Source organism: Trichogramma pretiosum, unplaced genomic scaffold, assembly GCF_000599845.2.
Source record: "Trichogramma pretiosum strain Unisexual culture from Peru unplaced genomic scaffold, Tpre_2.0 scaffold16, whole genome shotgun sequence".
In the NCBI taxonomy this organism is placed as follows: Eukaryota; Metazoa; Arthropoda; class Insecta; order Hymenoptera; family Trichogrammatidae; genus Trichogramma; species Trichogramma pretiosum.
Genome location: NW_019641647.1, coordinates 2,416,531 through 2,429,298, shown reverse-complemented (window position 1 = coordinate 2,429,298; position 12,768 = coordinate 2,416,531). Strand labels below are relative to the sequence as shown.

The 12,768-nt window shown below is 41.1% G+C and overlaps 2 protein-coding genes across 3 annotated transcripts; both read left to right on the top strand.

Moving 5' to 3' along the window:
- Window positions 1–3,241: 3,241 nt before the first annotated feature.
- LOC106658957 lies at window positions 3,242–5,807 on the top strand. The gene is made up of 2 exons (XM_014381181.2): window positions 3,242–4,263; window positions 4,636–5,807. Exons 1-2 carry the CDS (start codon window positions 3,568–3,570, stop codon window positions 5,434–5,436), a joined length of 1,497 nt encoding a protein of 498 aa, XP_014236667.1. The 5' UTR covers window positions 3,242–3,567; the 3' UTR covers window positions 5,437–5,807.
- A 1,498-nt stretch (window positions 5,808–7,305) lies between these two features.
- On the top strand, window positions 7,306–12,751 carry LOC106659374 (phytanoyl-CoA dioxygenase-like). 2 transcript variants are annotated; one of them, XM_014381906.2, is made up of 5 exons: window positions 7,306–7,614; window positions 11,017–11,160; window positions 11,242–11,355; window positions 11,417–11,567; window positions 12,185–12,751. In XM_014381906.2, exons 1-5 carry the CDS (start codon window positions 7,594–7,596, stop codon window positions 12,601–12,603), a joined length of 849 nt encoding a protein of 282 aa, XP_014237392.1. In that variant the 5' UTR covers window positions 7,306–7,593; the 3' UTR covers window positions 12,604–12,751. The 2 variants fall into 2 exon arrangements, with proteins under 2 accessions (XP_014237392.1, XP_023315623.1); XM_023459855.1 differs by lacking the exon at window positions 7,306–7,614 and adding an exon at window positions 8,990–9,527.
- Window positions 12,752–12,768: the final 17 nt, after the last annotated feature.

Below are 12,768 nucleotides of genomic sequence, written 5' to 3'. Positions count from 1 at the left end.
CTAGCGCGCATTGTGCGCATCCTACCCGGCCAAGTCTATTTTCCTGTCAGCTCTTTTTTCACGATCGCTGCCTTGCATCGCTGAAAAATCCTATCCTATGTATAAACTTGTCTGCTCGCTGAAGTCGCAGATACGATCGGTATGTTATGCGCGCGAATTTCTCGTCCGATTTTGCTACCGGTTTTTGAACTAGTCGCGTGTAAGAGCGCCTCGCCGATTTTCTACATATGCTCGGGAAAAGCCCGTGCGTAAAAACAAAAACATTATGAGTGGATTAACGGTGTGTGCATATTTAAATGAAGCGCTCAATCGTCTCCTGTAATTTATATTCTGCGCTCAAGCATAAGTTAGATGGATTCGACGAGCATGTACAGAACGACATGCTCGTGTAGAAGCCGATCGCACATACGACATAAGATGAAACGACAAGAAGTCGTTACATTTTTCCGCAGACTTGAGTCGAGGTATTTCTTGTACCTTACCTATGTCGATCTCTCGGTGCATCTCGTGGCAAAAAATAGCTACGCGCGAGCCTCGCCAAACGGGTCCTATAATGCGGGATTATCGAGTCGTATCATCCATTGCATTCCACCAGCACTCCAGTCGACCGATGCATACAAAAAGATGAACGATTCGGCAATTTTTTCTGTTTTGTTGTTTCTGCATTCAAAAAATTATCAAAACATTCAATTTGGTTAGGAAAACTTTGGGGTAAGAGTCGAAATGAACCCTATAGCGAGATGGATGAACGCGAGAAATCAATTGGTTAGTTTGGCGCAAATTCGAAGCTGCTTTTGCTGCCGTTGCTGTTGAGGCTCGCGCGCATTACAGCTTGGAAATGCACCGAGCTGACGTTGCTCGCAGCACCTGCGGCACTTTGATACTTGCGACGCGCTGCACCGCCGCGACTGCTCATGTACGTGTAATAATTCATTCTTCCGCTTTCGGAGTTTACGTAAGAGCTCTTTTTTTCTCTCGCCCGCTTGATGCGACACAACGCCACTATTCGTAATAATATCTGCATTTTTTTCACTCGCTTGTACCAGCCACCGGTATATACGTTATAATACGGTATATACGAAGCACGATCTCTATGTTTATGTTTATACGCGCGCCTCTGTATGTATAATTACGGGAGAGCGTCAAGACTCGCGCAGCAAGTACATGTGCGTGCATGTTTTTCTTTAGACAGCGCACACACCGACAAGAGGTCGCAGCTTTCGCTCCGACATTACTCACGCATTGGGACTCGCGCATAAGTCCATATGCCTTCACATCATAAAACTCTTCAATTCTTTTTTCCGGCTTGTATATTATACGTTTATGAGCGTACACGTAAGATTATAATTTATAATAAAAAGATACTTGGATACCGAGTTCTTAAAATTAGGTTTCGAACATATTTCAACAATAAGCAGTAAAAATTTCAGAAGGGTTAATCAAGAGGTTGTTGCTGTAGGGTGACCGCCATTAAAAAAAACGTTAAATCGAAGAAAATGAGTTCAAAGTTTTCTTCTGATGACATAAAGCTACTTGCTTGCTCTCAATTCTGAATTTGACTGACTTGGAATTCGAATTTTCATACCAAATATTAGGAAATGATTCTTAAAAGAACAAGTGATTCGATAATGCGAAAAATCGATTTTCAAAAAGTGGTAAAGCAAAATGCTCCCTTAAGGTGGCTAATTGAAATTTTAAATGAACTTGGAATATTTCTATGAGGTATGAGTTACGTCCATTCGCATTCTATTTTAACATAAGATTAGAAAATCCATGTGATATAACACGTTGAAACCTATTTTTCCTGGCGCTGACAAGACAAAAAAAAGAACACGTTATCCTAAAAAACCTTGTGGCAGGACTGATTTCGAAAATATCAGAAACTAACGTCACGATTACTCTGCATTAAAAGAAAGAGAGAAAAAAGAAAGATGGGAGGAACTGAAGCTACTGCCACTGTATTGATGTGTGTGTATTAACGTGCAGCAAATGTAATTTGCTCGGCTCGCCCGATACAATGTCAAAGAGAGAGAGAAAGAGAGAAAGAAATCAAATCTAGCTTTCAAGGCTTCACTTGCTTTGATGTGTGCGCCAGTGTACAACGTATTGTATACATTTAGATTAGATTTTAGGTGTAAATTATATCATTATAATATACGAATCTTATGGGCTCATCACGTGCGAAAACTGGCAATATATGTATGTCTTGACTTATACATTCTATGTATTCGCAAAGTTAAGATACTTTGTAAGATGTATAATGCGGCAAAACTAGCTCGAGTTCTTGGCTATGAGAGTAGTAAATTTAGCAGAGAGAGTGCTTGCTGCGCGAGCAATCGTCCTCCTGACTTGATTCCCACAGCATTCTACTTCTATAACATGTGCATCTATTGTTTTTCACGGATTTTCATCAAGATACAATTATTGTACTTTTTTATAATCATGAATATATTCAATTTTATAAACTAAATTTCAATTTATTCAATAGACAGACAGTGCACACCTTACATCCATTCAATGATATATTGTATATAAGTAAGCGAAATCAAACCCACTGTATTATGTTTTACTCAATACGAAAGCACAAAAATGTTTTGTGTCAAGTATCAGATAAGACAGATTTGTTTAAAGGTTTAACAAAGAATATCTTTTAATCCACAAAAAATCAAAAGAAAACTCGATGGTTTTATAGAAGATGGACAATTTTCCTCTTTAACGTCTGTGTAAAGAAAATATATTTACAACGTGTCACCGTACACAAATTATTTCTCTCCGATTTCTTAGACGAATAAACGAGAGAGAGAGAGCAAGAACAAAATTTCGAGGCTGTCGATAGAATATATGTGAGTATTATATTATATATATGTTAAATTCTCGATGCGTATTGAAGCTATTTATTATCTCGCGCAGGCGGTCGATCAAGCGAGAGCCGTCGAGCAAATAATGGATATAGGCAGCCTAGCTGAACTACAAAAGCCGCCGAAACGTTACATAGGAACATACGCGCATAAGAAATCCATCGGAGCTATTGGGCGTTTCATCAATGAACCGGAACTGTACGGTGTCCGCGAGCTCTCTGCGTACGGCTGTTTACGGCGCGCAGCGGTCGGTGAGCTCTTGTTCGAGTCCAGCGACCAGCGCACGTACAATACGTATACGCGCAGGTAGGTAGCTCGAGTGTGGGCGGCGCAGCGGCGCACGCAGGGGAAACTCAGTCTTAAAGACGCAATATAATAACACGTCTCTTAGCTGTCGACTCGTCGAAATTTGAGTTACGATGGGCCATCTCGATAGAGAGCAGCAGCAACAGCCGCACCAGTAAGTATTGTGGCTCGTACGCATAAGGCAGCTGCGCCCCCGGTCCGATCATTAAGTAACGAGACCATCGAGAGCAGTCGAGCCCAGAGTTCAGTTCGGAGAGCACATCGCGTATAGACTCTGTCCACCCCGAGCGCAGCTCAGTAATAAAACTACGAGCATCGATCGCGACGAATCTCAGCCGTTCTCTGTGTTCCGTGAACTTTGTGTGTACGTTTAGTGTCCAAACTATATCCAAGTGCAAGAAAAATGGGCAAGTGTTGCTTAGCGGGAATTTTGCTGCTGTTCGTGTCGCTGAGCCACGTGCACGGCATGGATCTGACCTACTTGGGAATGATGAAGGACAGAGACGCGAACATCGAGGTGACTCGCTACGCCCAGCCGATCTGCCTGGTAGTGCCGGAAAGCGTGACCGCCTGCAAACCCGACGATCCCCTCTACCCGATCAAACTCACCGGACGATCCATGTCCAGCAAGGCCAAAGGCCAGACCAAGCTCCTCGTGTCGGACGATCGAATCAAGCTCAGCCTCGGACTGGACCAGCTCGAGCCGTCGAGTCTCGTCTATAAGGACGAGCTCCACGTGACGATGCCACCGCCGCAACGAGCGCAGCGAGCCAACTACCGCGTGATCAAAGGTGGCCGCTCGATCAGCTTCTGGCAGACGCGCAGGCCGATCGTCATCAGTCGAATCGTCGAGTCGCCGGTCACGGCCACTCTGATCGTCGCCGAAAATCAGTGCCTGCCCCTCGACTTGGGCATCGAGGCCTGTCCCGGATACAAACTGCCGACCGAGGCCGACTTGCCACCAGCATCCGACGATAAAACCAACCACGAGGAAGATCTACGCGTCGACCTTGACGTCGACGCGCCGATTCAAAACTACGACGAACTGGCATCTGCCCTTGCTACTGCTTTGGAGCGTGACATCTTCAACAATAACAAAGTAAGGAGCCTCGAATCGCTCTAGCTTCTTACTATACTCCAGCGATGATCGTTCAATTGATCCTACGTAAACAGAACTCGTAATGTTTATTTACTATATAATCAGCGGTATATTTTGTCGATATGTGGCCCAAAGTATCCAATCCGAATACGAGGCCTTTTTTTCCTTACATTCAATGCTATTTGAGAATGGAAAAAATGAAAACGCGTGAAATTTCGTTCATCTCTTTTCTCTTTTCTTCGGCCACGCCACGCCGGCCTCTCTAATTACTTCGATATAATCATCGTCGCAACTAATAGCTTCGTGGAACGCAGCGAGTACACGAGCTCGAATTCAAATACGAAAAAGTAACGATGTTATCGACTCTTTCAGATGAACACTGCTCAGCCCGAACAAACGTTCAACATCATCGGCAGCGTGGTCGACACTTTGTTCGGGCCAACATCCAAAGTACCAGAAGCACCGGCTACCAATGACGAAGAGTCGGACAAGTCCGAGTCGTTCTCGTCGTTCTTCGACGATGCTCTGGTCGACGACAATTACGAAGCCCACGCAATAAACACCGAGGAGACTACGTCGATCCCCGAGGGAGAAAAGAAAGTCATTCCTACGACGACGGAAGCGGTAATTACGGAAACCGAGTCAGGAATTATCGCCGATGACAGCTGGAACGAGGCTCAACTCGACGAATTTTCCATGAAATCGTCCATCGAGGTATCGCCTACTGCCGATGCGACCAACAGCGTCCAATCAAATCCATCGACCGCGTCTACGGTTCTACCGACGACTCATCTACCTTCGCTCGGCCACATTCAGAAGAGAAATGTCTCTGCTGCCGAAGTTGTGCTGCAGGCCGACGAATCGATGGCAACTGAACCGACTCCGAAATCCATAGAAGTGGAGAACGAGCCGAGGTCGAAAGTAACAGCTGTCGACGAAGAGCAAGAGCCCGAATTCAACATCGATACCTTCGTCTCGGAACTGCTGACCAATGCCGACGAGCCCAGCTCGGAATCCCACGACGAGAGCGTCTCGACGAATCTCCAAGACGAGCTCGAACGCAAAGATTCGCCAATGACTGTCGAGGAGGCTATAGAAAATTTCATCAGCGTGCCGGACATGGCAGATGTCGTGAGCGACGAGAGTTCCGCCAAGGAACCAAAGATTGCTTAAACTCGCCATGAATCTTTTTATTATCGTCTGTAAATAACTATTTTTTAATTTGTGATTTTTCATTATAATTTGAAAACAAACTGTATAGATGCATTTACCCTGTTTCGCTCAATGACTTGCCGCCAACTCCGTAATTTATCATAACGACAAGAGCATGCTTACTCTGAACATTATTCTCTCAATTATACGCACCTCGAGGACGTGCGTTTTTACTATTAATTTTGCATAAATAATTTACGAGCGAGTCACAGTCAGGCATCGTACTTGTTAGATATCTTTGTACTTAATATAATACATTTAATTTTAAGATTATTCTGTGTAAGACAATGACTGATGTAATGGAAAAGAATAAATAACAAACTATACGTAAATCAGGTGTACATATCCTTACGGAAACTCTTTATTGATTTGTGATCAATACTTGAGGTTATTTCGAAAGATTTTGCCCATTATAGCCCATTAATAAAAATAATAAAAATATAAATAAGCTGGGCAAAAATTGAAATAACGCACATATCGTCGTGCGCCATTTTCCAATCTTCATATATTAAATGTGTATATTTAATGGAAAATCTTATCTGTCGGCTGTGAAATGACGCATCGAAAATAGAAATCGCCTCGAGGCAAGTTGCATTTCACACGTGTACACATTTATATACATATACGTACGAAGCCTATAGGAATCAGATAGACGAGCGCGCAGCTGTCACTTCGGAGCCAAAAAGCTAGCATAAGCAAAAAGCATATCGACTCTCTCTCTCTCTCTCTGGCTTTGTGCTACGTATACGCGAGACATAATACGAAGCAGAGTCGGTCAAACGCCGATGAAGCCGCCGCTCTCGGGCAAAGGTGGGACGTTGCCGCAGTACACCGAGACGGTGGGGTGGCATGCGAGTGTCATAGAGCACATATGCAGCGACAGCAGCTACGGGTCAGCAATTAATTCTATAGAGGGACGTGCGCGCGGCTGGCCGAGCTCCAAGAGCGAGGCTCGATGCACTAATCGCTCGTGTGCGTTGGCTATATTTGCCGATCTCTATACTTGCCAGTGCGATCGACGAGTCTGCTGGGAGCCGTCGCTGCCCGACAAACCTTATTATCGTTGTCGTTGCTCGCTCGATACTCCAAAGTTTCGCTATCGGACGCCCGCAACGAGCTTTTTTTTGGAATTTCGATCGATTTCGCGGCCGCGAGCCCAACGTAGCACGGCAAAATATTGCTGCGCCGCTGCGAGCACGTAGCTCTGTTGCTCCGTTGCGTCTGTGTGTATGCACGCAACAGCTGCGTTAAATCGAGCTCGTGATTATTCGAACGAGCGTCGGGGCGCGGGCGCAAAATTTTCGAGCCCCGAACCGCTCGATTCCACGTAAAATCGTTCAATCAGCTCCCTCCTGCAAATCGACGCGCGCGTGCCTGTGTTTGTTTACCTACACGAGCGCTTACTTATAACGTTCACACGAGCCACGCATATTAATTCGGGAAAACTCGTTATTTCATCCGCAGTATGCGTATCCCACATACCTGTAAGCCATGCAAAGTTTTAATTTAGTACGCCCCTACGCGCGCGCGCGCCTAGCTAGCCCGATCGAAACTTTAATGCATCATGCGCCTCGCCGAATTACAATCACGAGTGAGAATATCAACAAAATCAACGATGAAATACGTATTTGCGAATCGTGTGCTTGTTACCACTGCTTTTTTCAAAGATAAAGAAATTCAGACGTATCGAAAGCGTATGCAACAACGAGAGTTTGGCAAAGCCAAACAGGCGTACAGGCCGAGCGAGCGAGGAAGCCAGCGAACGAGCGAAAGAAAGAGAAAGATTGACACGCGTAAGCGCATCGAACTCGAGACTTGATTTTGCCAACGTCGACATGTGCTGCATCGAAGCTTCAGTCGAACAGCAGATCTGCGAGCGGAATTGACCGACTGTCCGCCCAATTGTGTCTGCAGTGTGCAGTGTGCGAGCAGCGCATGTCGCATCGTGCCTTCTCTCTTTGCGAGCCATTTCTTTTTACGACTGCCCCGGCTATCGCCGCATACGCGTATAGTGCGACCGACCGATATCTCGAGCATTTTTCCCCCTTTGCGATCGATCGATTTTCTTGATCTACGCCGGAGCTCCAATACGCCTACCTATTAATATCTGCAAAAAAAATGCAACAAGTCGCTAATCAGGTAATGAAATCTTCATCTTCGACTAATTAAATTGTACAAATTATGACGAGGTGCACGATGACAATTGCGATATTTTTGCTCTTTCTGATAATTAGAATATCAGATCGTTATGTTTCTTTCTTGTTGTCACTGAAGAAAAACATTTTATTACGTAAATAAATCAACTCTTTCGCATTTCTCCATTTATAGGTCTCGATGTTTTCCACTCATTTTACAAATATTCATACCGATTCTACGTATTATTTCCCTTACTTATCGCTATCTTTTTTCTTCCAGCAGAATAACGTCACTTTTTTCATGCATGCAAGGCGTTAATCTTTTTTTATCGTCAAGTTAAAGATAACAAAAGTATGTGAGCAAAACTGGCTCACATAAGCACGAAGCTCTGTAACAGTTCATCCCAGCCTCATCTGCGCATACTTTCTTTCTCTAATTATCTAGGAATACAATTAACAACTTTTCTTCCTTTTCCTTTTTGTTCTATTCAAGCGTGACCTACATCTTATCCCAAATTAATTGTACATGCTCAACAGCTTATAGAGTTTATTTTCTAGTGCATCGTTTATTTATTTGTCGTATTGGCTCTGCGATATCCAAGAAGCTTTTAAATTTGCTTCGCTAATCTTTCTTTACTATTATTTCTCTTAGGATAATAACAATTCTCTTAAAGTTCCTCACTTTTAAGATGATCACAACCGCGTCAAGGTTCACCCTTTTTATCATTTTCTAAAATCGATTTATCGTTGCTGCATTTTCGAATTGCCTAATTTTCAAAGAATCACATCTCATAAATTTTTATACAGAAATTCATATTCAGAATGTTGATGGAATTTGGACTACCAAACCATTTCTCTTTTAACTTTTAACAGGCACCCTTCATTGCTACAGCTATGGCACTACTGGTCATTTTACTGATTTACCTAGAGGTATAAAAACAAAGAAGGTATTGCTGTTTAGTTTAATGAGAAACCTCTTTAGTTTTTATACCCACAGGCAAAGCAGTTACGTGGCCAATAGTGACGATTGTGAAATAGGCCTACGGAGCCTTTTTCAAAATTATGATACAAAAAAGAGGTTTAGAACAAAACAGGTTTTCTCAAATTTAAAAACAAATTCTCGTCATTTTGTCAGTTTTGTAAAATTTTAAAATCGCTTGATACGTGTTAAAAGCTATTGTTTAAAGCTGTTGTTTAAAGCTAAAATTAAAAAATAGCCGTATCTATAGAAATAGTTGAAATTTATTTATATAATAGTAAAATATGTTCATACTATACCTGATTGACCAAGACAACTCGTACCTAAGCTCTGGAATCCTCAATTACATTATTTTTTTCACAATACCAAATATTGTGATTGGATTGACTTGCCACGAGATTCTGCTGCGAGTTCTTCATCTCAACAATTTTGACCTATGGGGTTTAAATTTCTTAAGAAAAGTACCCTCTTCTGACATTGCAGAATTTTGAAAATATATTTTTTTCCTCTTCTAAGTGCTTCAAAGTGGCATATAGCGTTGATGAGTTATTGACTTTCTTAAAATTTGTTGTATTTTGACGTGTACATAAAGTTGTACGCAATTTTTCCAAATTCTGCTCCGCTCAAGTGGAAGAAGGTAATTATAAATCTCGTAAGTGAAACGTAGTAATTGTTTTCTCTTTGATGATTATTATTCCACAGGACACGGGATTGACTGAAAGTAAAAGTCAGAAAAATGCTGGGCTCGTTCATTAGAAATAACAAATGACTCAAGTTCACGGACATTGTGTTCTTCGAATAATCACGATTTCTTTGTGCTGTAAAAAAGTATTTCCAAGTTTAGTTTGTATTAAACATTGATTGGCTCCGGAGCTTTTGGAAATTATCAGAGTCTCGCGTGCGAATATGCGCAATCTCGAGCGAGTGCAGCAATGCAGGTGAGCGCAAACAAAGAGATCGACAGCCGCAACAAACATTAATGACATATCTGTCGTGCTTATCGTCTCGATGTGCGCACGTCAATGGCACAGCTGATTAGCCGATGGCTCAGCGAGTGCTTACGCACTCAGTTTGGCACTGATAAGTCACGTTTGCTACTAAGCACACAGCCCATAGAAGTACAATGATCAACTTTATTCAGTAAAAGTTTCGTTTTTTTATACTTTTCATTGCTTCGTAAAAAAGAAATTCAGACGGGCATACAAAAGAGATGTTGGATGTAAAGTTTCTTGGAAAATGATGGTGTCCTCAAGTGCATAAGTATCTGATCATTAATTGATAACTCAATCATTATAGTCGAGGAAATAAGTGCGTTTTTCGTAAAATTGTAATTGAATCGACTCAAATCATTACGGTTTTTCACTGCGAGGACCTTTCTTGCGATTTTATATTAATCTCAAACTAGGTCGCGAGAAAAGCAAAGTTTCTGCCTTATGTATACCGGAACGGAGAGGATATACATGAGTATAAACGTAGCGAAGCGACGGGTGGAGAATATTAGATAAATTTGAGTGCGCTACTTGCGGCGTATACTCAAGCTAAAGGAGACAACAATGCGCGCGCTTATTACTTATGTGGGATGTATGGCAGACTCTCTGCCGCAGCTAACTAAACTTTAGATATCATCATCGAAATTTCTCATTGCTCGATGTATTGTATACGCATAGGTGGGGATAGATTATTGTCACGCTGGTGACGAACGAAAGGGTAGCACAAGAGATTCGCCTATATCACCCAAGACTTTCTCCACGGATCGAGTGCGCTTTAATTTACCGTGACATTAAATTTATTGTTTACGCGTTTCGCGTGTATAGGCATTAATGTTAGCTGAATCGGAGTCGCGATTTAATCGTTCCGAAGAATAACACCACAATGTCACACGATTAAAGCCCTACCTACTCGTTGAATCGGATTCCTGTACTCGTCAGTTGAAAAGACTCATTCATTTGCGTTTTCAGCAACTATGATATTTTATTTGACTATATCGAATTCGAGGATAAAAAGTGAAATTTTTCTTTACTAAATGCGGCTGAGCGTAAACAATGCGTCAGAATTTTAATGCTAAAATCGAATAACGTGAGCTAACTGCGAGTAGCAACTTTTTACGCTTTTTCGCTAATTTATCCTCCCCAACGATGAATAAAGCAATAAAAGGCAATATTCGTTTCCGCAAACGCATCGCACACCTCGTTCCATTCTCTACTTTAAATACTCGCGTATAAATTATATGCTGCATGCGATTAATGCAATTATAACTTTATTAGCATAACAATTATAATTTTTCAAGTATAATTATATCCGTGTGACCTGGAATAGCTTATATAGTAGGAAAAATAAATCTTGACTTTGGATGATCGATCGTATTTTGTATTAAAAGTACTAGAAATAATCATATTTTCATTGTTTTTGGTTTTATTTTGGCCACAGTTTGAAAAAGATGGCTTTGTCGTACTGGAAAATTTCTTCAAACCCGAAGAAGTTGACGAACTCAAGTCGGCCGGAGAAGAATTCACTACAAATTTACCGCCCGAAAAAGACCGCAAAGTCTTCGATACCGTTAATCAGCGACAGGTTCGTCGATTGTCTAATTTCTAATTATAAATAACATAATAAAAGCTGCATTAATCTAAAGAGAGCATTTCATTATTTTAGAGCAAAGATCAATATTTCCTGGAAAGTGCCAATAAAATAAGCTACTTTTTCGAATCAGAGGCATTGGAAAGCGATGGGAAGCTGAAAGTTCATCCAAGAGTCGCTCTCAACAAAGTAAGAATTATTCAAATACTACATAAAATAATTTTCTAATTTTAATTAATACTATTGTAAGGTTGGCCATGCTCTGCACTGGCACCATCCTATTTTCAAGAAGTACACATTTAGTGAAAAAGTCAAGGAAGTTGCTTTTCAATTAGGACTAATTGAACCTGCAGTTTGCCAGTCAATGTATATTTATAAAAATTCTGGAATAGGATCTGAAGGTATATTTAGTCATTTAACGTACGCTTACTTCTTAAATATATATATATATATAAAATAAACTTTAATTTTATTATTGTCTATTTTTTTTTAGTATTAAAGAAAAAAGTTACATTACAGTTTTTACTTGTAAATAGAATTAAATAACCCTGTACACATTTTTTTGAGATAATGATAAGGTACACAAAATTATCTCCGCAGTTATAAAATTAAGTATTCAAACAAAATAGTATATTCTACCCTTAGAGAGCAAAAAACTGGAAAGTCTCAGAACACATGTAATTTATCAGACTTGGTTTCGCCTTAGCTGATAATCACGTGCTCTGAGACTTTCTTTTTTCACAACAAATACAGTTTTTGTGAGTCCCCCAGCCTAAAGTAATATTTTGATTTTGCTTTAAAATGTTACTTTAGGGTGAGAGGGTGGCACGAAAATTAAATTTTTTTGAAACAGTAATAAATTGTTACATCTTTAGTTGAAACTGTACAAACGCTGCACATAATCTAATTTTTTATATCTTATAAAACAATAATTTCCAAATCAACAAGATATAAGACTAAGAACAAAATTGATTGAAAGCGAACATATACTTCCAAAATTATATCTGATCCTTTGCAGTGGTAATGCATCAAGATGCAAGCTACTTATATACAGAACCAGTGAATCTTGTTGGTTTCTGGATTGCGCTGGATGACGCCACAGTCGAGAACGGCTGTTTGCACATAGCCGCTGGTTCGCACAAGAGTGGGGTACACAGACGTTATTTGCGTAACAAGGACCCATTGGCCCAAGAGCTGCTGATTTACGATAAACCACCAGCTTATTATCAGTTGAGCACCTTTCGACCGATAGAAGTGCGCAGAGGATCGTGTGTGCTCATTCACGGCCAGGTGGTGCATTATTCCAAGCCAAACAGAAGCGAGACCTCAAGGCACGCCTACACCTTCCACGTTGTTGAGACTCAGCACGTTAATTACTCGCGCGACAATTGGCTTCAACCACCAAAGGCAGGATTCCCCTTGCTATATATGAACTGATGTCAATAATACAATATTTTGTCTCTCTGTTCCTCAATCTTGTACGTCATAGAGGCTGTGCATTTAACATCATTTTCTCTCTTTTTCTCTTAATCAGAAATTGACAATATGTCAACAATAAAGCTTATTTATTAATATGAAACACTTAGAAATTTTAACTCATTA

Excerpts from the sequence above, each read along its gene's own strand:
- LOC106659374 (XM_014381906.2), top strand. The coding sequence starts at position 7,594 with ATGCAACAAGTCGCTAATCAG. Across the intron at positions 7,615-11,016 it reads TGCAACAAGTCGCTAATCAG|TTTGAAAAAGATGGCTTTGT; the intron begins GTAATGAAATCT and ends TTTTGGCCACAG. Across the intron at positions 11,356-11,416 it reads CAAGAGTCGCTCTCAACAAA|GTTGGCCATGCTCTGCACTG; the intron begins GTAAGAATTATT and ends TACTATTGTAAG.
- LOC106658957 (XM_014381181.2), top strand. The coding sequence starts at position 3,568 with ATGGGCAAGTGTTGCTTAGCGGGAATTTTGCTGCTGTTCGTGTCGCTG. Across the intron at positions 4,264-4,635 it reads ACATCTTCAACAATAACAAA|ATGAACACTGCTCAGCCCGA; the intron begins GTAAGGAGCCTC and ends CGACTCTTTCAG.